The 26,244-nt window shown below is 41.0% G+C and overlaps 1 protein-coding gene and 1 long non-coding RNA gene across 7 annotated transcripts in view; one reads left to right on the forward strand and one right to left on the reverse strand.

The window, feature by feature from the left end:
* Nucleotides 1–2,850: 2,850 nt before the first annotated feature.
* LOC132653638 (uncharacterized) lies at nucleotides 2,851–6,602 on the reverse strand. The gene is made up of 2 exons (XR_009591400.1): nucleotides 6,465–6,602; nucleotides 2,851–3,292 (listed from the first exon to the last, which is right to left on the reverse strand). It is a non-coding gene; the product is annotated as an uncharacterized LOC132653638 (long non-coding RNA).
* Nucleotides 6,603–6,655: 53 nt separating this feature from the next.
* The window catches only part of Ddx60 (DExD/H-box helicase 60), a 103,872-nt gene continuing 84,283 nt past the window's right edge, over nucleotides 6,656–26,244 (forward strand). For 5 of the 6 annotated variants that reach the window (XR_009591399.1, XM_060381840.1, XM_060381841.1 and 2 more), the window contains exons 1-5: nucleotides 6,656–6,789; nucleotides 22,840–22,947; nucleotides 23,108–23,174; nucleotides 23,432–23,621; nucleotides 25,125–25,466. Coding sequence is in view for 4 of the 6 variants with exons in the window: in XM_060381840.1 (XP_060237823.1) it covers nucleotides 22,944–22,947; nucleotides 23,108–23,174; nucleotides 23,432–23,621; nucleotides 25,125–25,466 (603 nt within the window). In the remaining 2 variants the exon portion in view is untranslated. Of the gene's footprint in view, nucleotides 6,790–22,839; nucleotides 22,948–23,107; nucleotides 23,175–23,431; nucleotides 23,622–25,124; nucleotides 25,467–26,244 lie in introns of those variants that run through there. The other variant, XM_060381845.1, reaches the window with a different exon arrangement.

The raw sequence follows: 26,244 nt of genomic DNA on the forward strand, positions 1-26,244 counted from the left end.
CAGGCGGTTAGGCTGAACACTGTCCTGAGGGCAACTTGTGCGTAGAAATACCTTTGAATAACAAAAGTAAAATGATGGACCATCTGGGGCAAAACTCACTCCTATTTACACCTTGGAGGGGCATGAAAGCACTTTCTAAGAACAGAGGAAAACATGCTACAAGACTCTTGTCTTGTTTACTTAGTGTTTTCTCCCAGGCTCTCAGAAATCTCTGCACACAGCTCCGCTCATGGCCAGTGTTCTGATAGTAGTCAGACAAGCTTATGGTATTTACTATATACTAAGAATATAGCATCTGTCTTCCAACTCCCCAGTCACATGATGAGCACATGGTGGTTTGTTTTGTTTACGTTTTATTTTGATTTTTCTGGACCTGCTGTTCCACTGAAATTCTGTAAACCTGCTTTGCAACTACTTGTGATTTTACTCCATAGAAGAGCCCTAAAAGTGGACTCAGGACTGCTCTGTTTAACTTGATTTAGGAGGCAGTTACTAGTCAGTTCTCAGGTACACCCCAATAAAAATCAAGATTGCTCTGAATTTGGCCCAAAATTGTGGTAGGGGTCATATTCTTGCCTGGTGAGTTTACCATGACCTATGTGTAGGTCCCTGGAACCCATGTAAAAGCCAGACAGGGCGGAACATCCTCAGCACTTCCACAGCCAGACAGGAAGCAGATAGTGGAGAATTCACTGGGTGTTAACAAGCCAACCCAGGAAGAGGCTTATTTGTACTTAACACAATGAATGCATTACTTAAAAAACGTCAACATCATTTTTATGGCTGAAGTTTTAATGTTTAAAATTGAGTAGATATAAAAGTAAGAAACTTACTGGTTGGGATACTTTGATTTTTCTTTCTTTTTCTTTAATAGAGGAGAAGGATAAATCTACCCAGACACATGACTATTTAGAAGGGGCTTTGGCACTTATTTGACTTAAATCAAATCCGACAGTTTCCTTTCTTTTCCAGTTTGCTTTTCAGCCTCCTCATGGATAGACTTGTTGATGGAACATCTAACTCTTGAGTACAGTGGCCACTGTCAGACAACTGCAGACAGCTGTGTGGGCATTTCAGTGGCTGTTTCCAAAGAAGTGGCCTGGAAAATATGTGGCTGTCACTCCCAACGCAACCAGAAAGGAAGAGTGGGACAAAAGAGAAAATCAGCTGTTTGACCAAAAGAGGATTTAGACATTGACAAAATGGCGACCATCAGGGACAGTTGCTGAGCCAGGCAGGCGGGAGTCTGCCCAGCCTGCTGCTTCTTTTGGCACAGAAATTTGATAACAACTATTTTGGGATGGAATGTTCACAGAACCAGAGTATCTGCAGCTCTCAAGGTTTCCTCTGAATGACTGGTCAACAGGTGTCAAAAGAGCCTGTGGTAGAAATATTCCAGACACACTGTGCTAATTTTACACCTGCCTAGGTGGCATAGTTTGAATGTATTCTCTCTTAAACAAGGAAGCTTTTTATTTGTTTTTGCAGGAAAAAAAAGACACAAATAGAGTGCGTCAACACAATAGCATTTCACATAGTTTCACATGTGAGTACATTTTTCCACACTCTTTTTTTCCTGAATTTTAAGTTGAATATTGAAGTTATAATTATACTCTTCAAACCTACACAGATTTTGTTTAGAATGGGGTCTCTCTGGAAGAACACATGTTGGCATGCCTTACTTTGAACCACATACGGAGCTATCTTGGCTTTCTAAAAACTTGTTACAGGTGCAGAATCTAACATTATTATTATTTATTTTAACAGCAGCACATGCAAAGAAGAGCTCCTGAAATGACAATCTGCTCAGAGTGAGAAAAAGAAAGCAAATGTGAAACAATACGGTAGGAGGTTATTAAACTCTTCAGTGGTTATAGACCTAATGAGTTCAGAGGTGGTTATCCTCTATATGCATATATATTGGATATGTCTATATCCAATAGTTTAATTTGCCCTGAAACTTGAAGAGAATAATCGCTCCCCACAGTGTATTATCACCACTTTGATGCCATGGACCATATTAAATCCTTATGCTAAATACTCAATATTCTTAAAATACTTGTTCTGTATAATCAGGTTTCTTGCCAGATGCTAGCGTCATGAAATTGAGCTACAAGGCCTTCGAAAACCATGGGGAACTTGCTATTTTAGATTTGACTGACACATGCTGTTCGTTGCCTGGTTCAACAGCTTCCCTGTTTGAGTTTGCCTTATTTGTAGAGTGAACCAAGGAAGCCTGGATTAAACATGTAAAATGCAGACAGAGTCACGAGTGAATGTGTTTTGTTCACATTGGTAGAGTCTTATCAAAGATCACTGTCTGAGACCCATAAGAAGCCCTGGTCAGGCACAGAGGGATGCCAAAGCCTTCCTCTGGTTTGAGTGCCAGTATTGGCAATGTATGGAAGGAGTAGTGTTTACAAACAGTTGACTAGTATGTGCAGAATCTACAACTGCAATTTCTTTCTTCAGGTTCTTTACAGCCTGAGACAGCTCACCGACAGAGAGCTCCTACCAATCTACCAAGTCAGAGCAATGACAATGTATGAAGTGTACCTAATAACGATGCTGAGTTCTGCGTTACTGCACAGTTGGTCTCCTGTATCACACTGCACATAACCCACCTGACTGCAGCTTTCTGCACCTGTTTCTGTGTGTCTGTCCTTTCTTCATTCCCTTGCCATCTCTAGTCAGGATTACAGAGCCAAGCAGGGTGGGATGACCTCTTCTGAAGAGACAAAGCACCTTTAACATGGACATTCAGCAACCTGTCATCACACACAGATGCCCAGCAAAATTACTGTATCCATCTTCTCTGTAAGCACACATGATATTGCACCAATGACTTCATTCTTTTTAAAAAATTATTTTATTTATTCACTTTACATCCTGACCCCCTCTACCATCTCCTCCCGGTTTCACCCTCCCTCCATCTTTCTCTCTCCCCCTTCTTCACTCTATTACTTCTCAGAAAAAGTAAGCCCTCTCCCCACCAACCCATCCCAGCACATCAAATCACATCAGGACTGAGTGCATCCTCTTCAACTGTGGCTTGGAGAGGCAGCGCCAACAGGGGAAGCAATCAAAACACAGACAAGAGTCCATGTCAGAGACAAGCCCTGTTCTTCTTACTAGGGTATCTACATGAAGCTTGAACATTGGTTACATCTGTGTAGCGGGCCTAGATGCAGTCCTTGCATGGTCCTTGGTTAGTGCTTCATTCTCTGCAGGCCCCACTGGGTCCTGGTTAGTCGGCTCTGTTGGTCTTCTTGTAGAGCTGATGACTTTCATCCTTTAATTTGAAACACACATAAAGAATGCATAATTATCCACAAATATATTTACAAGGGGCCATGTCTCATATATGTCTTAGTTCTGCTTTATATTGTTGTGATGAAAGAGCATGACCAAAGAACTTTGAGAAGAAAGGGTTTACTTCATTTACTTTTCTTTATCATAATTTAGCATCAAAGGCAGTGAGAGCAGGGACATGGAGGCAGGAGTTGATGCAGAGGCCATGGAGGAGTGCCTCTTACTGGCTTGCTCCTCATGGCCTGCTCAGCCTGATTTCTCATAGCACATGGGACCACCATTCCAGGGGAAACATCACCCACAATGGGCTGGTCTCTTCCCCATCCATCACTAACTAAGAACATGTCCTATAGGTAAGCCCTATAGACTTGTCTAGAGCCAGATCTTATGGAGACATTTTCTCAGTTAAGTTTCCTCTTTTCGGGTTGTGTCAAATTGATATAGAACTAGCCAACACAACACATAGAGCTTGTGTCGTGTTGCCAAACTGGTCTTGCCAAACTGGTCAAATTCCTGAAATTTATTTACTGAAGTGAAGGCTGTTTCATCTCTGGCACTCTCAAGATCTAACCACTTTCTGTCTTGGACCCCACAGCATGAAAAGTCAAGCACTGTTTAGTTGTTTGACTCTTGGAGATATTATATTCCATATTTGCAAATCTTACCTAATTTTCCTGATATTACCTGTAAATCATCTCACCTTAAATGGGGTCCCTGTCCAACCAAATGTTATGAAAGCCATCCAAACTGAAACCAGTGAGCTGGTTTGATATTCTTATTCATAGTATCAAACTGTAGGTAAGTATAGAGGGAAAGCATAATGCACAAATGGTTGAATATGTTAAGTAGAGGAAGGTTCAAGTGTTAGCTTATGTAGTCCACCCTGACAAGACAAACCCTCAAAAACTCTGAGAGGCTAAAGTGCAGGCGTAGAGTAAAGTAGTAATGGAATGCATGCTTATCAGCCCTCTGAGGAACATGCAGGGTGTGGCACAGGAACAGATGGCAGATGTGGGGAAAAACAAACAGAAACCCCAAACACCATAACATAAAACAATGTTCTCAGCTCCTGAGAGGTGTTTATATGCGTTAGGGTATTCTATGGTTTAAATACATCACCTAGAATTATGTGTTATAAAACTTTCATCAATGCAATCAAGTGGGAATGTGGGTCGTCCATGGAAGGCGTTTGTTGAGTTTATAAAGTCTTGACATTCACAGATGGATCAGAAGCAACCAGTGGGTTGTGGGTTGAGTCTCCACCTCATCCTGATCAGTGGTTTTTAACCTGTGGGCCATGACCCCTTTGGGTCAAACAACCCTGTCTCGGGGTGTATATCAGATATCCTGCATATCAGATATTTACCTTATGATTCGTAACAGCAGAAAAATTACAGCTATGAAGTAGAAACAAAATAATTTTTTTTTTGTTTGGGGTGGGGTCATCACAGCATGAGGAACTGTATTAAAGGGTAGCAGCATTAGGAAGGTTGAGAACCATTGTTACAGATGATAGCAAGTAGTGGCACTCTGGATTTCTAAGCTTCTGAAACTATGATAAATACATTTTTTTCTCTTTTAAATCACCCAGGCTATGGCATGTTATTATAGTAACACACAGCAGACTAAGACTAGAAAATTGAGAAGGATGTATCACAGTTTATTAAGTCCTTACCTGAAAAATCAGAAGTCACTAAAAGTAAACAAACAAACAAACAAACAAAAAACACAAAAAACCCCAACAAAACAAAACAAAACCAACCAACCAACCAAACAAACAAAAAACAGGGAACACCACACTTTGCCCACCCCCAAAACATCCACAAAGAAAACCCAAAATGGTAACAACAGCACACAAATTTAATAAAAAATAAATAAAAGTAAAATAATTGGTCTATTAGCTGGAAAAATTTTGGTTCTAGAATGAGAAGTATTTGTCAGAGATCATGTAATTAAAAATTCTGTAAGCAGACTTTTGTATTAAGTTTTGAAGCTTATTGTCTCTCTATCACTTTAATCCTTATCTACAGCATCTGGAAAGCAACATGAAAGTGCCCACCTTGTAAAATTGTGGTAACGATATGATAATAAATACAAGAATATTCCTATATCATGGAGCTCACAGTAACCTACTGTATTGTTACAGTCTGTTCGTTTTGCTACTAGAAAGTATGCCATGGTTTTCACACCACATTAGCTTATAGTACTATATTACATTTTGTTTGTTTGTTCATTTTTGGCCCCTGTAATCAATTGTTATTCACTAAGTTACTCAGAACTAGACAAATTCATTCTTAGACAGTTCTGAAAGTCAATTTTACTGGGCTCAAATCAAGGTGCCATCAGGAGTGGATTCTAAAAGACTGAGAAAGAAACATGTTAGACAAGATCTGCAACAATGACATGACTTTTATGGAGGTAACCAACCTCTTCCTGATTTTAAGATTCCAGGTTGATTCCACGAGAGGAATTCCTGCCTGGCACTATAAACTTAGTCCAAAGCCGATGACGGGGGCAGTTGTAGGCTCTAAAGCAGAATCTACTTCTGTTGTTTTGCTATATGGGTATTATGTCAAATTTGCTCCTAAGTATTTATATCTGTATTCATAGTTTGGTGCTGCTCTCAGCTTTGGTCAGAGGAGCTTCTGTTTGCAGTGGGTGATGGTTAAATCAGAGACTAGTAAATAAGTTGACAGCCAAGTACTCAGTCTGAAGTGAAAGAAATCTGTATCTTCCCCTCCAAGGTTCAAGGAATATCATGGAAAGAATGTAAGAACCCCAAATGGGAAAGGGTGCTGCAAAACGCTGTGTTTTGGACATGATGTGGCTGTCCCTCCTGTAAGCTTACAGCAGCAGTGACTGTCTGTGTAAGACAAGCCTTCCTAAAGCTAGGCGCGGGCTACCAAGAACGTGAGCTTTCAAACCCAAATTGCAGGAATCTACAGTTTGCGCTTTGTTTAGTGGTGCTTATTGGCAAAAGAAGATCCCAATAAACTCATGCTTTCTCAAATTCTTTCCTACCCCAGCTGTGCTGTCTTTAGCACGCCTGTGGGGAGCAACAGGAAGCACACCCTGTCTTCTGCTTTTATGCCCTCTCCAATGTTGCCTTGCCTAGATGTCCCCAGATCTCCCTGCCACAATTCCCTTCTTACCTCAGGAATCCCAAAGCCTCTATTTTTCCTCTCTTAAAGTTCTGATTTTATAGAAGAATGTTATACTTCCCAAATCAGCCTCTTCAGCTGGTGATGAATGGAAAGCGAAACTTAAGTCTTCTGGGAGCAGAAAGGAAACCGAAACTATTCTTCAGGCATAAAAATCAGCCTGCATGGCTTAGAAGCCTCCACTTTGAAGAGCGAGCTCTGGCAATCCGGAGCGGTTCAGCGCTCTCTCTCCATTCAGCGCGGTCCCCTCTTGGTCTGCAGCGCAGTCCATCATCTCAGCACACAGCAAGTCCTGGCTCCTGGTCTGGGCTTCCGGGTGAGACCAGGGGGATGCTCCTAGGTCTGCCTGAGGATCTTAGGGCGTGTCAAAGTCAGTGGTGCCCCAAAGAGGGCTTGGAGCTGAGGGGAGGGAGGGAAGGGGACAGTACCTTACGCTGGGCTGTTGACACCGGGGTGGGGGGTGGGGGGGTGGGGGGTGGGGGGTGGGGGGGTGGGGGGGTGGGGGGTGGGGGGTGGGGGGTGGGGGTGGAGTGGTGGGGTGGGTGGGGAGGGGGGGGTTGGGGGGTGGAGTGAGGAAGGAGCTCCTGTGAGCCAGGAAGGAAAAAGAAGACATTGGCTCAGGTTCTTGAGAGCTCTTCCTAAAGAGGGATCTGGGATAGGGAGCAATGAGTGGGGACATCTGATGTCTGCTGCAGGCCGGGCACTAACATCAGCAGTCTTTCCTAGGTACAGAATCAGGCGGGGGCCCTACTCCAGACTTGTGAACCTAGAAACTGAATATGAGGAAGAACCCGGATGAATTCTATGCTCCCTTAAGTTTCAGTGGCTAAGGCAATTTATTTTTTACTTCAGCAACCCATCTCCCCTCCCCCAGCCCCCAATCCCTAGCGTGCTCTCTTTTTTGAGGGAGTCTCCCTGTGCACCCAGCTACTTCCTTTGGAGCCCAGGGTGGCCCCGAACGTGGGAGTAATCCTTCTGCCTCAGTCTCCCTGTTTTAGTCATCTAAGATTTAATGTATTCATGTGTAAGAGACAGGTGTTGGTTTTCTGCTTCCGCATAACAAATTTGCACACACTCAAGGTGTCTGCCAGTGCTGAGCCAGGCCCCGAGTGCACATTCTGTTTGTTCAAGGTCAGCGAGAGGACTAGTGTTCCCTGTCTTCTTGCAAGCTGATGGGTGAGGGTTACTCAGGGTCTGCTACTTCGCAGGTGGCTGTACCTTCCAAGCAGATAGGAGACTCCATGTGTTCTCTGTCATTGTGGTGGTCTAGTTACCAGAGAGACTGTCAGGTTAAATAAGGCTGGTGTGACACCCAAGAGAAGGCACACAAGGGCAGTGCGGCAAAGCGGCAGAGGTGCGGTGGCCATATTCAAGTCTGACCCACTGTGGATGAGTCACCTCTTCTCCAGGCACTTGCATACGAGTTGGGTCTTTCTATCAGCAGCTCTAACATTTTGTTCCAATAACCACGATTTCCTCTACTTCTCTGCATGGCCTCTCATCTCCCCCATTTTCTTCCTCTTAATTATTAAAAGTCTTCAAGTATAATGCAAATATAATTCTGACAATACTGGGTCCAGATGATACACCTTTTTTACTTTCTTCCATCGCATTATAATTTGTAGGACCTGAGTCACATGTGTAGCGTCCTGACGACATCTTCTTGCTGGGTCATTAATATGTGTACATTTCTATGTGTGCTGTGTGTTAGTTATTACGGCTGGAGTGCCGGTCAAGTTGGAGTCTGACCTTTTGGGGGACAGGGTGGGTAGGAGACATCAGCCTGTGGGTAGACATTTGCCGCCATAGTTGTTTCACTGTCATCAAGATGTTTTTGCCCTGGGAGTTGTGAAGTGGTGATAAGTTAGTTCTTACTGGGCTATGGGGTAGATTGTTTCTAGAGAAGACACGGTTCCTCGTAGGGTTTAACGATGCATCTGTGGAGTCCTTCCCAGAAAGGCAGCTTAACAACTTGCTTTCAGAAGTTGTTTCTGATACATTGTCTTTAAATAAATTGTCTCTAGTTAAGTAACTATTGTCTTTACTTTGAGGATGAGGAGGCACTCAGCACCCTCTCTTCCTTTTCTTCTGGTTACCCGTTAGCAACCCTCCCTATTTGCTTACTATATGTATATATCTGTACTTCTGTTAATGTATATATGTATATACATGTATCAAGATTAATCATGCTTTGCAGGATTTTGTGACAATCCTTGTGATTTGTTTCCATAATGATTCAAAAATGACAAAGCGGAAAATAGTTTTTAGGATTATTTTTAATTATGTATGTGTGTTCATGTGCGGGGTTGTGTATGTGAGTCCAAATGTACTAGGAGGCCAGAGGCACTGGATCCCCTGGAGCTGGAATTACAGGCCATTACGGGCTGCTGTGAGACTCTGTACTTTCTAGGAACACAGCTTAGGTCCGCTACAACAGCAGGACACAGTTTCAATTACTGAGTCTTCTTGTCATCTTTCCAGCCCTTATATGTACATAGGTTCCCCCCGCCCCAGGTCTTTCTGTCCTGGCCTTGTTTTGTAGACCAGGCTGGCCTTGAACTCACAAAGATGGCCTGCCTCTGCCTCTGCCTCCCCATGTACTGGGATTAAAGGAATTCACCACTGCACCTAGAACTGTACGTATTTCTTAATGGCACAATTTGCTGTGGGCATCAGATGGCGGCAACTTGCAAGAGTGTGTTCTCTTCCTCTATCATGTAGGTCTCAAGGGTCGAAGACAGGTTATCAGTCATCAGGCTGGGTGGCAAGCACCTTTACCCTCTGAGCAATTTTATGAACCCAATTATGTAAATATTATTCAGCGAGTATTATATTATTCTGCATGTTTGGCTGGACAATATAGCTTGGAGTCGTGTGACTCTCACTGGAAATACACTTTCACTACATTTAAACTGCGCAAATTGCGTCAATTGAATCTTTTATATTGTATAGTTTCTCTGTTTTCTTATTATTCTGTTTTGCATCCACTACTTCCTTTAAGTAGAATTACAATTCAGGATGCATAGGTAGTGGGATTTCTCACTCTTTAATGACAAGTTATATCTTTTTGCATTCTCAATGAACTGAAATGTGGGTTTGGTGCAGAATTTTGGCTTCAATATGCTTTTAGAAATTTGAAAATGTATTTTTCTTCTCACAAAAGTATCCAGCAATATTGTTTATTTTAATTTTTTGAATGGTATCTGGCACACTTAAAGCAAATGTTTTATATTGGCTCATGTATTTCTATAGATTGATACATAAAGAACATAAATTAATTGTGTAACTTAAAGCTATATAGTATGTTTGACAATAGGGCTTAAAATGTAGATATTATGTCTGCAGTATGGTTGTTTCTGTCTGCTTCATTGCTTCATTAGTAGTATTTTTTGTTTATGTTTTTCTTGTTATTTTTGTTGTTTGTTTGTCTTTTTTATCCTCAATACTTGGGGAAGTTTTCAATGGATATATTTTCTTTTAGCTCTTTCCTAACAATGCATATTACTTTGAAACTACATACTTGACCAATTTTATTCTCATCCATTTTGTTTTCCGTATTCTGTCATTTGTTTTCTTAGTATTTTCCTCCATTTTTCATCTGTTTGTTTTTCACTTCTCTCTTCCATGAATTTTTCACATTTTAATCCTCAGACTACTAACTCTGACAAGAGATAGGGGCACTTTTATATTTCATTTAATGAAGGTGACTTTGTATTTCATGCTGTAGAAGAGGACCTATACATACATTACAAGACAAAGAATTGCAAAGATGCCTTGAGTTTGTATAGACCATCCACTACTTGGCATCAGGAGAGGGTTGTTTCTCCAGCAAGACTTCCTTGGAGAAAACTAATTTTTCATTTGCAAGCGACTACCTGTTAGAGATAGCCCCTGGGTTAGGAATGGTGCGTGTGTTCACTTCTTTCAGCTCTAGGACCCCAGCTCGTGCAGAACCAGCAGGGCCTCGGGCACACTGCCACAGTCTCTGAGTTCCTGTGCGCATCAGCCCTGCAGTGTCCAAAGGCCTTGGTTCCTTCCTCCTGCTCCTCTGGAGTATCCATTTCTTCTGTCTTCCCTTTGGTGCCTGAGATTCTCTGCTCCAGCTCTTCTTGTATTCTGTTGGCGAGGATTGCCTCTGAGGTTTCTGTTGGCAGTTTCTAACTTTTTCAATTCCAGTTTTTCATCTGTTCTATTTCTACTTCTATGTCTTGAACTGTTTTTTTTTTAAACATTTCCTTCACTGTTTGTGTTTTTATAGATTTTTAAAATCATCGTGTAGTTGACCTCTGAATCAGAGTGGCAAACCTGAGCTCTGGAATGGTCGGTCACTGACTTTTGTTCTTTCTATAAGGCCTGCTGGCTAGAGATGAGATGGAAGGCGTATTATTGGTTTTTGGGTAGTAACAAGCTATCTCTTCAGATCATCACCTCTCTTAGTAAACCCTAACTTATGTATTCAACTTTTCTGTACAATAGTGTTTGTGGTATCAGACAATTTGAGTATAATTCCAGGTTAAAAGCTTGAAATTATAGCAGGCTCACTTTATTGTTTGATGTTTTCTATTTATGGTATTGGGGATTGAGCCCAAGGTATTACGCAAGCTAGGCAAGTGCTCCATCGAAGAGCTACATTTATTACGAAATTGATAAACCAAAAACATTTATTGAGAACCAGGATCTTGCTGTTTTTTTTTTCCTCATTGGTTAAGTAATAGTACATGTGTGTGTATGCACTCATGTTAGTTATTACAGGTATACAAAGAGCTGATCCTATTTTCCATAGCCTGGTCCTTAAATGAGAGGGAGAGAAGGAGGAGTAGAATAATGGTTGGGATATCTGTCTGTGTGTTAAGGATTGCATATAATTTGTTATAAGTTTGCTAGGGAAGCTCTCACATAATGCATGTAAGAGAAGATGGGCAGGCAGGCTGTGGAATGAATCTTTTAATTGTAAAATTAAAAAAAAAATTGGTTTTCTACTACAATTGGTTTTCTACTAGTTTAAAAGTATTATTGTATCAGCAGGCACCTCATCTTGTTGGTAGTTATGACTCTTTAATTAAAACCCCATTACTTCCTTCAATTTAGGTATTTCTTTAGAACATTATGTAAACAATTTCTGTGGTGTCAGGTCATAGATACACACATGTTAATTTGTTTGGAATGAGCTGTCAAACTATTTTAAAAAGTCACAATTTTGTTAGAACAGTTGCATAAAACATTCCACATATGTCATGGGCATTTTGAACATGTAAGAACTTGAGAATTGGCTTACATTATTTTATAGGATAGAAGTAGACACTATCCTTTCTTGGAACTTTTCATTAAAAAATGTGTGTGTGTTTGTGTGTGTGTGTATGTGCCTGTGCATGCTACATGGGTATGGATGATCTCAGAGGCCAGAAGGCGTCAGAGCTGCTGAAGTTTGAGTTACAGACATTTGGGAAGAACCTGCAGTGAATGCTGACCACTCAACTAGAGTCCTCTAGCTGTGCCACTTTCCAGCTTCTCTTTTTATTTGTTAATTTCCTTTGGCTTGTTCAGTTCTCAGCAACTAGTCTTTTTTTTTTTTTTTTTTTTTTTTTTTTTTAGCTTGGTACAGTGTGGTGTGCATGATTACTAAAGTTGAAGACTATATATATATTAAAGTTTATTTCTTCACTCCATTGTAGTCCCTTTCCTCCTCTCCTCCTGGACCTACTCTCCCTTCCTTTTCCTCCCATCCCCCTTCCCCTTCTCTTCAGGAAAGGAGAGCTCCCCCACCCACCTAACCACCCCAGCACATCAAATCACATCAGGACTGAGCACATCCTCTTCCCCTGCTGCCGTCCTGGTGAGGCAGCCCCTCCAGGGGGACATTATCAAAAAGCAAGCAACAGAGTCCACGGCAGAGACAGCCTCCATTCCCCTTACTAGAGATCCTGCACAAAGCCTGAGCTGCCCATCTGCTACATCTGTGTAGAGGGCCTAAGTCCAGGGCATGCATATTTCTTGGTTGGTGCTTCGGTCTCCACAGGCTCCTCTGGACCTTGGTTAGTTGTTTCTGTTGGTTTTCTTGTAGAGTTCCTGTCCTCTCCAGGTCATTCTATCCTTCCCCCCCCCCCCCCGTTTTCCCACAAGACTTCTTGCGTTCCATCCAATGTTTGGTTGTGGGTCTCTGCATCTGTTTCCATCAGCTTCTAGGTGGAGCCATTCAGAGAACAGCTATACTAGTCTCCTGTCTGCAAGAATAGCAGAGTATTGTTAATAGTGTCAGGGGTTGGCTCTCTTGCATGGGGTAGTTCTCAGATTGGGCCAGTACTGGCTGGACATTCCCTCAATCTCTGCTCTATCTTTTTTTTTTTTCAATGCAGTTTATTCAGGAACCTTGAACAATCTTCTGACCCTGGGGAAAGCCAGCCCACAGCTTAAATAGCCTCTGGGTAGCCAACCCCAGCGTGCCACGTGGGCAATGCAGATAGGTCCACATACATGGAAGCAAGCCAGATCCTCAGCCTTAGCCAAATGTGGAGTTGTTCTTGACAGAGAGCACTCACCATCAGGAAGGTGGAAGGCGGAAACCAGCTCCATCTTTAAGGCATAGCATTCCGCAGCTCTCTACAGTTCCCCGTTTTTGTTTTAGACGCATCAGGCAAGAGTAGAGGTCTGGTCTCTGATATTAGAAATAAATTGGGACTTTGTACCGATGTTCATTTAGGTGTCATCCACCCAAAGAGCATCAGACCCGTCAGATACCTTTTTCTCAGAGGCGGGACCTGGGGCATCAACCCGCATGCAATCAGACTTGCTCTTCTCTGGGTTGAAAGCGGCTGACCCTGAGTGCAGTGCTTAGCCTCGCATCCTGAGCGTAACATTTTAGCTTTTGATGGTAGCCAACCATGCTTGGGGAGACTGTCCTGCTTCAATGGCTGTAAAAGCCTGAATGGTCATGGCTGCATTACGCTGTTGTGAGACTCTAATCTTGCATATACACCACAGGCAAACCAAGGAGACCAACACCAGAAGGCCTGTTAACGCTCCCATGCCCGCCCATTCCTTCAGATGCTTCATGACTGCAGCAATCCATGATGGTAATCCTGTGGCTAGTCCTGCGTCCACTCTGGTAGAATTTACCGTGACAATGGCCACTCTCAGCTGCTCCATCGTAGTATCGAATTCTCCAGTCCAATTACCTAAAATATAGCTAGACAATTGTTTAGACAGATTTGCAGCACAGGAAAAATTCTCATATTGTATGCTAGTGACACAAAGTCCAGCATACTTCCATTAACAGCCAAGTTGAGCGATTTGCCATAGGGTATCAATTTGCTCCTGCACGAGGTCAATCCTCTGATTGAACACCATCAAGCCTCCTTTTAGTTGAGCATTAATTCCTTTTTGTACATCTAAGGCATGAGCCACATTGGCTAAAAGATTATTCAGGGTCTGAGCAGTCTGCACAGTGTGACTCATGGCTAATGCCACAGTGGTAGCTCCAACAGCCACCAATGAGATGGCAGTGACAATGGTGGCTGTAGTTCCAAGATCCCTTTTCTGTCTGAAGAGAGTCATAGCGTGAGGGGCATCAATGGGCACAGGCACCCAGTGAGGCATGTGAGTAACCAGGGCATACCTAAATTCACTAGCATTCCAGCATTGGGCAAAAAAGCAAGTATCATTACCACAATTACTTGGCTCTATCTGGCTAACAATGAATAAAAATGGGGGATATAGACAAACAGGTGTGGGCTTATAGGAAATATTATGAGAAGCCTTAACCCCCTCGTTGGAACATCCTGCATCAGTTCTAGAGCTATCAGTGGTAGTGTCCGAGGTCTGAGTAGGTTCAGGAGACCATTGCCCCCAGGGGCGAGACTTGCTCCATGTAAATTGACTAACTCCATGTTTTCCTCCACTTTTGAAAGTCATTTAAGGTTCTTAAATTATTTTTCCCCCTTTTTTTAAAAATTTTTCATCAATTACACATTATTCATTCTGCATCCCCCATAAGCCCCTCCCTCCTCCCCTCCCAATCCCACCCTCCCTCCTCCCTCTGCATGCATGCCACTCCCCAATTCCACTGATAGGGGCGGTTCTCCTCTCCTTTCTGATCTTAGTCCATCAGTTCACATCAAAAGTGGCTGCATTGTCCTCTACTATGGCCTGGTAAGGCTGCTCCCCCACAGGGGGAGGTGATCAAAGAGCAGGCCAATCAGTTTATGTCAGAGGCAGTCCCTCTTCACATTACTATGTAACCCACTTGGACTCTGAACTGTCCTGGGCTACATCTGTGCAGGGGTTCTGGGTTATCTCTATGAATAGTCCTTGGTTGGAGTATGAGTCTCTGGGAAGTTCCCTGTGTTCAAATTTTCTTGTTCTGTTGCTCTCCTTGTGGAGACTCTGTCCTCTCCAGCACTTACTATTTCCCAGTTCTTACATAAAATTCCATTTACTCTGCCCAACAGTTGCCCATCAGGCTCAGCATCTGCTTTGATAGTCTGTAGGGCAGAGGCTTTCTGAGGCCCTCTGTGGTAGGTTCCTAGGTTGTTTCCTGTTTTCTTCTTCTTCTGGTGTCCATCCTCTTTGCCTTTCTGGATGGGGATTGACTGTTTTAGGTAGGGTCCTCTCTCTTGCTTAGTTTCTTTAGATGTACAGGTTTTAGTGGGTTTGTCCTATGTTGTTTGTCTATATGAGTGAGTATATACCGTGTGTGTCTTTTTGCTTCTGGGACAACTCACTCAGGATGATCCTTTCCAGGTCCCACCATTTATCTGCAAATTTCATGATTTCCTTATTTTTCATTGCTGAGTAATATTCCATTGTGTAGATGTACCACAATTTCTGCATCCATTCTTCAGTTGAGGGGAATCTGGGTTGTTTCCAGCTTCTGGCTATTACAAATAAAGCTGCTACAAACATGGTTGAGCAAATGTCCTTTTTGTGTACTTGAGCCTCTTTTGGATATATGCCTAGGAGTGGTATGGCTGGATCTTGGGGAAGCACTATTCCTAGTTGTCTGAGACAACGCCAGATTGATCTCCAGAGTGCTTGTACAAGTTTACATTCCCACCAGCAGTGGAGAAGGGTTCCCCTTTCTCCACAACCTCTCCAGCATGTGTTGTCACTTGAGTTTTTGATCTTGACCAGTCTCATGTATGTAAGGTGAAATCTCAGGGTTGTTTTGATTTGCATTTCCCTAATGGCTAGTGAGGTTGCGTATTTCTTTAAGTGCTTCTCTGCCATTCGGTATTCCTCTACAGAGAATTCTCTGTTTAGCTCTGTTCCCCATTTTTTAAGTGGATTACTTGGTTTGCTGCTTTTCAGCTTCTTTAGTTCCTTATATATACTGGATATGAGTCCTCTGTCAGATAAAGGGTTGGTGAAGATTCTTTCCCAATCTGTAGGCAGTCGCTTTGTTTTGATGATGGTGTTCTTTCCTTTGCAGAAGCTTTTCAGTTTCATGAGGTCCCATTTATTGATTGTTGCTCTTAGAGCCTGTGCTGTTGGTCTTCTGTTCAGAAAGTTTTCTCCTGTACCAATGAGTTCTAGGGTATTCCCCACTTTTTTTTTCTAGCCGATTTAATGTGTCAGGTTTTAGGTTGAGGTCTTTGATCCACTTGGACTTCAGTATTGTGCAGGGTGATAAGTATGGATCTATTTTCGTTTTTCTACATTTAGACATCCAGTTGGACCAGCACCATTTGTTGAAGACGCTATCTTTTTTCCATTGTATGGTTTTGGCGCCTTTGTCAAAGATCAGGTGTCCATAAGTGTGTGGGTTTATTTCTGAGTCCTCTGTTCTGTTCCATTGATCCACTATTCTGTTTCTATGCCAGTACCATGCAGTTTTTAAAACTGTTGCTCTATAGTACAACTTAAGATCATGGATGGAGATACCTCCAGAAGATCTTTTATTGTAGAGGATTGTTTTAGCAATTCTGGGTTTCTTGTTATTCCATATGAAGTTGAGAATTTTTCTTTCCAGGTCTGTAAAGAATTGTGTTGGTAATTTGATGGGCATTGCATTGAATCTGTAGATTGCTTTTGGCAAGATGGCCATTTTTACTATGTTAATCCTGCCAAGCCATGAACATGGGAGATCTTTCCATTTTCTGATATCTTCTTCTAATTCTTTCTTCAGAGACTTGAAATTTTTTTCATACAAGTCTTTGACTTCCGTGGTTAGGGTTACTCTGAGTACCTTATGTCATGTGTGGCTATTGTGAAGAGTGTTGTTTCCCTAATTTCTTTCTCAGCCCTTTTGTCTTTTGTATATAGGAGTGCTACTGATTTTTTTGAGTTAATTTTGTATCCAGCCACTTTGCTGAAGGTGTTTATCAGCTGTAGGAGTTCCCTGGTAGAGTTTTTGGGGTCACTCATGTATACTCTCATATCATCTGCGAATAGTGATAATTTGAATTCTTCCTTTCCAATTTGTATCTCCTTGATCTCCTTCAACTGTCTTATTGCTCTAGCAAGGACTTCCAGCACTATGTTGAAGAGATATGGAGAGAGTGGGCAGCCTTGTCTTGTCCGTGATTTCAGTGGGATTGCTTTAAGTTTCTCTCCATTCAGTTTGATGTTGGCTATAGGTTTGCTGTATATCGCCTTTACTATGTTTAGATATGTGCCTTGTATCCCTGATCTCTCCAATACTTTAAACATGAATGGATGTTGGATTTTGTCAAATGCTTTTTCAGCATCTAGGGAGATTATCATGTGGTTTTTTTCTTTCAGTTTGCTAATATGGTGGATCACATTGATGGATTTCCATATATTGAACCACCCCTGCATACCTGGGATGAAGCCTACTTGGTCATGGTGGATGATATCTTTGATGTGTTCTTGTATTCGGTTTGTGAGTATTTTGTTGAGTATTTTTGCATCAATGTTCATAAGGGAGATTGGTCTGAAGTTCTCTTTTATTGTTGGGTCTTTGTGAGGTTTAGGTAATAAGGTGACTGTGGCTTCATAGAATGAGTTTGGTAATGTTGCTTCTGTTTCAATTTTGTGGAATAGTTTGAAGAGAACTGGAGTTAGCTCTTTTTTGAATGTTTGGTAGAATTCTGCGCTGAAACCATCAGGTCCTGGGCTTTTTTTGGATGGGAGACTTTCGATGACTGCTTCTATTTCCTTGGGAGATATAGGACTATTTAATTGATTTTCCTGGTCCTGATTTAGCTTTGGTAAGTGGAATCGATCAAGAAAATTTTCCATTTCATTTACATTTTCAAATTTTGTTGCATATAGACTTTTGAAGAAAGTCCTAATGATTGCTTGGATTTCCTCAGTGTCTGTAGTTATGTCCCCCTTTTCATTTCTGATTTTATTGATTTGGATGGTGTCTCGCTGCCTTTTAGGTCGCTTGGCTAAGGGTTTGTCTATCTTGTTGATTTTCTCAAAGAACCAGCTCTTGGTTTCATTGATTCTTTGAATTGTTTTATTTGTTTCTAATTGATTGATTTCAGCCCTGAGTTTGATTATTTCCAGCAGTCTGCTCCTTCTTTGTGTGTCTGCTTCTTCTTTTTCTAGGGTTTTTTAGTGAGCCATTAAGTTTCTTGAATGCGCTGTCTCAAATTTCTTCTTGAAGGCACTTAGTGCTATGAACTTTCCTCTTGGCACTGCTTTCATTGTGTCCGACAAGTTTGGGTATGTTGTGTCTTCATTTTCATTGAGTTCTAGGAAGATTTTAGTTTCTTTATTTCTTTCCTGACCCAGCTGTCTTTTAGTAGCAAGTTGTTCAGTTTCCATGTACGTGTAGGCTTTTTGCTATTTTTGTTGTTACTGAGGTCCAGCTTTATTCCATGGTGATCAGACAGAATACAAGGGATTATTTCAATCTTTTTGTATCTGTTGAGGCTTGCTTTGTGACTAACTATGTGGTCTATTTTGGAGAAGGTTGCATGAGGTGCTGAGAAGAAGGTAGATTCTTTTGTGTTTGGGTGTAAGGTTCTGTAAATGTCTGTTAGGTCTATTTGATTCATGACCTCTGTCAGAGACATTGTTTCTTTGTTTAATTTCTGTTTTGTTGACCTGTCCTTTGTTGAGAGTGGGGTGTTGAAGTCTCCCACTATTAATGTGTGGGGATCTATGTGTGGTTTAAGTTTAATCAATGTTTCTTTTACAAATGTGGGTACCCTTGCATTTGGGGCATAGATGTTCAGGATTGTGATGTCTTCCTGGTAGAATTTTCCCTTGATGAGTATGAAGTGTCCTTCCCCATCTCTTTTTATTAATTTTGGTTGAAAGTCTATTTTATCAGATATTAGAATGGCTACTCCTGCTTGCCTCTTGGGTCCATTTGCTTGGAAAGCAGTCTTCCAACCCTTTACCCTCAGGTAATGTCTATCTTTGTGACTTAGGTATGTTTCTTGTATGCAACAGATTGCTGGGTTTTGTTTACGTATCCATTCTGTTAGTCTGTGTCTTTTTATTGGAGAATTGAGTCCATTGATGTTGAGAGAGATTGAAAGAGATTAATGACCAGTGGCTGTTAGATCCTTTGATTTTGATGTTGGCTGTGGTCATAAGGTTGTGTGCTTGTTGCTTTTTGTTTTACTGTAATGAGGTTAATTATTTCCTGTGTTTTCTTGAAAGTAGCTAATTTTCTTGGGTTGTATTTTCCCTTCTAGTTTCTTCTGTAATGCTGGATTTGTGTGTAGGTATTGTTGAAATTTGTTTTTGTCATTGAATATCTTGTTTTCTTCGTCTATGAGGACTGAGAGTTTTGCAGGATATAGTATCCTGGGATAACTCTGTGTTCTGTTAGGGTCTGCATGATATCCGTCCAGGCCCTTCTGGCTTTCATAGTCTCTGTTGAAAAGTCAGGTGTGATTCTAATGCTTTTGCCATTATATGTTACTTGGCCTTTTTCCCTTGCAGCTTTTAGTACATTTTCTTTGTTCTGTATACTTACTGTTTTGATTATTATGTGGCTGGAGGATTTTATTTTCTGGTCTAATTTATTGGGTGTTCTGTAGGACTCTTGTATTCTTATTGGCCTCTCCTTTAAGTTGGGGAAATTTTCTTCAATGATTTTGTTGAAAATATTTTCTGGGCCTCGGAGGAGAGAATCTTATTTTTCTTCTATTCCTATTTTTCTTAGGTTTTGTCTTTTTACGTTGTCTTGAATTTCTTGGATGGTCTGTGTCAGGAATTTTTAAATTTAACATTTTCTTTGACAGATACATCAATTTCTTCCATTGTATCTTCCACACCTGAGATTCTTTCTTGCATTTCTTGTAGTCTATTGGTTATGCTAACCTCTGTAGTTCCTGTTTTCTTCCCTAAGTTCTTTCTCTCCACAATTTCCTCCATTTGTGTTTTCTTTAACTTTTCCAATTCTGTCTTCAGATCTTGAGCCATTTTGTTGATTTCCTTCACCTGTCTGACTGTATTTTCCTGTTTTTCCATCAATTCTTTCAGCTGTTTGTTTGAACAATCCACTGTTTCTTTTATTTCATTCAGTGATTTAAGCATTTTCTCTCTAAAGGCCACAAACTGTTAGGCTGCAACTTCCTCTATTTCTTTACGGATGGCAATAATGTGTTTGAGTTTATCTTCCTCTAGGTCTTTACGTATTTTATTTGTTTCCTTTGTTATCCTGTTCATGAGCATAGTTGTTAGGTCATCTTCTTGAATTTCATTGATGCTGTGGTGTCCAGGGCTACTTGCCCCTGAATAACTGGGTTCTGGAGATGCCATATTGCTCTGTCTTTTGTTGGTTGAGCTTTTACACTGGCCTCTACCCATTGGGCTATCTTAGGTGTTTGGGGTTAGTTTCTGGTGGTTCCTGGGGATATTGTGGTGGAGAGAATCCCCTTTGCAGCAAGATGGTTTTTCCTGAAGGAAGCCTTCTCAGCTTTTTGGGTATAGTCACTGGATGGCTGGTGTTTTTAGGAGTTGCTGCTGCTCACCTCAGGGATAGAGACCTGAGTGGTAACTGTGGTACTTGTTAGTTGAGAGAGTTATCCTCTTGCCTGGGGAAGTCCTGAAGACAGCTGCCTTGTTTCTGGGTTTCTTGCTGTAGATTTAGTGATCTGCTGCTGTAACCTGTGTGTCTCTTGGTTTGGTCAGTTTTGTTAGGGATAACTGGTTGACCCCTGGAGCAGTATCTGGGGATTGATCTCAGGGATTCCAGGCTTTTGTAGGTCTGAGGTTGGGGCTCTATGTTCCAGTACCCACATGGCAATCTGTGGTGGGTGGGTACTGTTCTGGTAACAGCAGGCTATCTGGTGCACAGCAGGTCCTTGGGTTGAGCCAGTCTGTGGGACCTAGACCAGGGATATACTGGGTGGCCTAAGTCCGTCCCCTTTGCTTCTTTGCCTGTGAGGATTTCTCCTGACAGTGACTCCCAGTCTCTGTTGCCCTGGGGCGCACAGCTCAGCCTGTGCCAGATAGCTGGCATGCAGCAGCTGTCTGTGCCTGTGGCTGGAGTCCAGTTCAGTGATGGCGGCTCATATCTGCAGGTCTGGGAGACTTTTCCAGGGAAAGTCTGGGTGACCCAAGTCAGTAGCATTTCCTTCCTTCCCTGTGGAGTTCTCTCACGAGAAGGACTCCCAGTCTCTGGTGTTTTTGTGCCCATTCAGCCTGGGAAGGTGACCAGGACACGCAGGCGTGTGGCTCTGGTCCAGAGACCTAGTGCCTGCGTGACCCAGGATCTCTTCCGGGTTCTGGCTGGGTGACCTGAGCGTGGACCAGACTGATTCCCACACCATAGGGGTTTCCTCTCACCTGGGAAACACGATCGCTGTTGTTTTAGGTCCCAGAGTTCAGTCTCTTGGTCGCTGTACGGAAAATGTTGTCCTGCTCCTCAGAGACAGTGTTCTCCTGGCACCACCATCTTGTTGTCTCTCTAAAATATTTCTTTCTAGCTCATCTTTGCAGTCTCCTTTTTTCTGCAGTTTATTAATTATTATTAATCCTTAGAATTATATATTTAGTCCAGTTATTCTATCATGTGGTCTTTCTGTGCCCAACCTAGCTCATTTGTCCTAGTGGCCTCTTTTATCATTAATAAGCAAATTACAGAAATATTCATACATGTTGAGACCGTGAATTTGACTTCTAGTTTTCCACATTTAAGAATCCATATCTCATGGCCTGTGCTAAGTCTCAAATTAGATGTTAGTCAAATTTAGATGGACCACAAATAAGTTATGATATTTGCTTACACTTGTAGTCTTATTCCAAGATTCTGATATCAGAGCATGCCTTAATAATCTACCTTGTTGCTTGTACTACAATTATTTCTGTGTGTGTGTAAGAGAGAGAGAGAAAGAGATTGTGAGATGCATGTATGTGCATGAGTGCATCTCTGTGCTCCTGCATATTCATTTGGAGGGCTAAGAAAGCTATTGAGTGTTTTCCTCTATTGCTCTTTTTTTTTTCTTTCCTCTGAGACAGGATCTACCAGTAAACTACAAGCTTGCTCTTTTAGCTAGAATCACTAGTCTTTTGTTCCTGATAGTGGCCTGTCTTTATTCCCTAATACTAGTTACAGAAACATGCAGCCATGCCTGGGTTTTCACATGGTTGCTGGAGATTTGAACTCCGTTCCTCAGGCTTTCATAATATGCACTCTTACCTATGTAAAGGTCTCTCATCCTCAGTTAGGATCTTCAGAGTCATCTTTCACAGCCCACTTTTCTACTTATATTTGATCTGTTGTCATGTTATGTCATGTTTACCTTTTAATGTCCATCAAATAAACTCACACCTCTACAGCCTTCTTACCTTGAACTCCCATGAAGCTGGAATCTCATCAAGCTGCCATGTTTCTTTTCCCAGCAGCAGCTTTCTTTGCCTCTGCTGAAAAGAACTTTATGACCATCCCTGTACTGTACTGAGGTAATCTTTTCAAAATGCAAAACCATCACATCTCCTTCAAATCCTTAGTAGCTATCTATAACACATGTTCAAAGGATCCGCATGCCTTCATGCTTTTCAAGGCCTCTCTCAAACATCAAACATTTTCTCCCACTTCCCACTCCAGCCTCTTGGCTTCTTACAGGAACCTGATTTCACCTTCATTTTTTTCATGCTGCAAGCAGTTTCATATGTAACATACGATGTTCTTGTCTTCTCTGCCTGGGCCTGTCACTTTCCTCTGTTATTAATTCTTGTTTAATCCTTTAGAACTCTTCCTAGGCTTTGCTTCTTTAGGAAAATGTCTCATTGCTTTGACTTGGTCACATTTATGATTTTTTTCATTGTATATGTAGTTATATAATTAATGGTATTTTCTTGATTTTGTTCTTTAAGAAGAGGCCACTCTTCGATTGTGCTCATTCTTGTGTTCCTGCTGCCTAATGTTTTGTTACAAATGTCATCAGTCAGGACACTTTTGTTGATAGGAAAGTTAATCAGTTCTTCTGTTTCTTTGCAGATATGCCATTTCATTAATAATGACCATTTAGAGGAAACAGAGTAAAGGATATTTGCATTTTTAATATTTTCCAGTTCAAGTTGGAGGCAAAAAGATCAGCGAGAATGGGTAATTTTTAATTCAAAATAATATTTATAGCATTATAAACTATATGCAGCATAGTTTAAACAGTTAAAATAACTGCATTACTGTTTCTTGTTCTCAAAAAATAAGTGTGAGCTCTTTTAAAAACACTGACTAAAAAAATCCATTCTTTTTCCTGTTTTAGAAGAATATTGCACAGAACTTTTAGAGAATATGTCACAATTAATCTTGGAAAATATGGCAAAGGCTGAGTAAGTATTTTTACAGTAATCAAGAGTTTTAAAATTATGTGTAATATTCTCTCTTCCTGTAGAGCTATTTGGCCTTATATGGTTATATTAATTGGTATGTACCTCTGTCTATGTATAGAGACATGTAATGATATGCAACTATGTATTCAACAATTTAGATTTTTACCAAAAATGAAATAATGACAACACTTCTGTCTGGGGGTACTATATCATCCATATGCATTTTGTAATAATACTATTTTTTCTTTTTGTTTTAGCTTTTCCAGCTTACTCAATGATTTTGTTGAATCTGAGTTTTTTCTGATTGATGGAGACTCATTACTTGTCACATGTGTGTGTGAGAGCTCACTGAAGTCAGGGCAGAGTCTTCATTTCTTCTACCTGGTGGAGCGCTACCTGTCAGATGTGATTAACAAAGGAGGGCAATTTGCTGTGGTTTTCTTCAAGGTAAAGCAGACCAGCCCTGCTTCTATTCTATGAAGACTGAAACCAGAATTCATTTAAATAATTAATTAGAGACAAGGTCTCTTATAGCTGAAGCTGGCCTTGGCCTCGTGATCCTCTTGCCTCTACCTCCCAAGCGAAAGGATTTCAGCTATGTACTATGACACCTGGCTATAATTCAAAACAGTTTTTTTTTTTTAAATAAATTTTATGAAAGTTTTCACCTATGATTGCAAAGTAAAATGTACTTTCAAAAGTACAGAAAATGAGTTGGAGGTTAAGGCCAGAGGATAGGAGTCTGAAGCCTGCCTGAATCTCATATACTGAGCTCATGAGTAGTCTAGCCAACCTGAAAAAAACCGTAAAAGAGAGAGAAAAAAGTGCAGAGGTGCCACTCAGTGGTAGAGGACTTGTCCAGTGCATGCAAGCCTGTGGGTTCAATTTCCAATGCACAAAACAAACAAGACAAACCAACACAAAGCAGAAGAAAAAAAGTAAGAGAATTTAAAGGGAAGAAGAGAAAAAGACAGTCATCTAGCATTGTAGTATTCAGGAATAAATGGGATTAGATTGTTTGGAATGTGTACTGATGGGACTTTCCTGGGCGGATCAGAGTCACAAGAATGGGGAAAATTCTCAACAGTGGTCCACTGACCTCAAGTCTAGTTCTCCAACTCCGAGAACTACTCTGCCTTCAAAATCCAGCAGGAAATTTGTGTGAGTACATTGTTAGATGTGTTTGAGCCCACACAAATTCACTAACCCTACTCTGGTATTGTGTGCTCTGTCATAAATACCCACGAGAGGAATGCCCATATTTGGTCTAATTAATACAATTAAAAAATTTCAAACACAGATCTATGTGCCTGCTGCTGTATCTTTCCATTCCTATATTCCCATTCTGCTAACACTGCACTCAGGGATTTGTTTGGTGTGGGTTTGTTCAACCAGTTTGCAGCTTACATTAGTGTATGTTTCTGAGCATTGCTGGCCAGCAGAATTTTAAGCAAGGAGCCAGGGTTCTGCTCTGTGTTTACAATTAGTTGTACAAGTTTTGGTCTGCTGAGAAAACCTGATGTTGTTTTAGAATTGTCACTGCAGCTCGGAATTATTCTCTAAATGATCTGTTCTCCTTCAGCTCCTAGTTCCAGAAAATTTATAATTACAAATCACTGTTTTCATAGTTTTTTTTCTGTCCTTTGTCTTCTTGAAGTGGGGTTGGATGGGAGAATGACTAGGAAAAAGGAAGGCAAAGTGTGATGAGCTCTGAGTTCTATTGGCAGGCATGCTCTCAAGCCCAAAGTTTGATTTACAGCATAGATTTGTGATACACCCAACTTTCAGGGTCAATTTACTGACTATAGGACAGAAAAACAAAACAAAACAAAACAAAACCCTGATGTATTATATTCCTTCAATGACCTTAATAGTATGTGTTAATTGAGTGAACCAGTAAAATACTAAATGTTACTTTTCAAATAACGCACTTTACCCCTTCCTCTATAGGATGCTGAATACGCATACTTCAATGTCCCTAAACTTGTTACCCTGAGGACTGCTTTAATCCTGCATCTTCAGAAGAATACCACCATTGATGTTTGGACTAAGTTTTCTGGCTGCTTGACAAAAGAGTGGAATAATTGCTTGGATCAGAGGTGCCCCTATTTCTTGATCCTTGCCGATGAAGGTCTGAACGACCAGCAAACACACCTTTTCAACTTTACAGCCATTCAGTCTTGGGCAGCAAAGGTCAACGTTGTGCTCTTCTCAGGGCAAACGTCTGACATCCTCCGGCTTTATGCGTACTTTATGCAAAGCTCTTATACAAAGCAGATGTTTTACATGGAGGTAATATATCTCTAAAAGACCATGTTCTAGAGTTTTATAAACACTTGTAAGTTAATTCAGGAAAGATGGCTCAGTGGTAAAGAGTGCATGTTACTCTTGCACCCATGTTGGGTAATTCACAACTGCTTATAACTCCCCTCTGTCCTCTGTGTATACACTGCACTTATATGTGCATGCCAACTAACAGACAGACGGACAGACAGACACAGGTGTAGGTACACAACTAAAAATGAAATAAATCTTAAAAAAATAACTATCTTGATTCAATATTGGCTCTACCTGAAATATAGAAACTACTATAGATTTAATAGGAAGGTATACAGGTTAATAGTAATGATAATGAATTAATATTGACGCATAGTAATTTGTTGAGTACTCCTTGTCATATAATCATTCTTAACACATGAATTAATTTAACATTCATCAAAATCCCATAAGAATCATCTATATTTGAAAGTAGATGCTCTAATAAGTAACCTGTTCAAAACCAACACCAAACACATAGTAGAACAGAATAAAGACTATGAGAAGTGGCGTTACCCTGTCCCCTGTATCCGAGTTAACAAAGGCCAGAACAACATGAAATTGGAGACAAAGGTTTGTCTCTGTTGCTGTGATCTACTGAAATGATAGGTTATGTGGTTGCCTTTGATGAGAACACATTGGAGCAGGCTAAAAAGAAAAAGACAGAGATGGATTTATTACTTCATACATAATTTCAGTCAGTAACTCATTGGCTTTTCAAACAATCAGAATTTAAATTCCACGATGGTATTAT

The sequence above is a fragment of the Meriones unguiculatus genome, chromosome 4 (genome assembly GCF_030254825.1).
Source record: "Meriones unguiculatus strain TT.TT164.6M chromosome 4, Bangor_MerUng_6.1, whole genome shotgun sequence".
NCBI lineage: Eukaryota > Metazoa > Chordata > Mammalia > Rodentia > Muridae > Meriones > Meriones unguiculatus.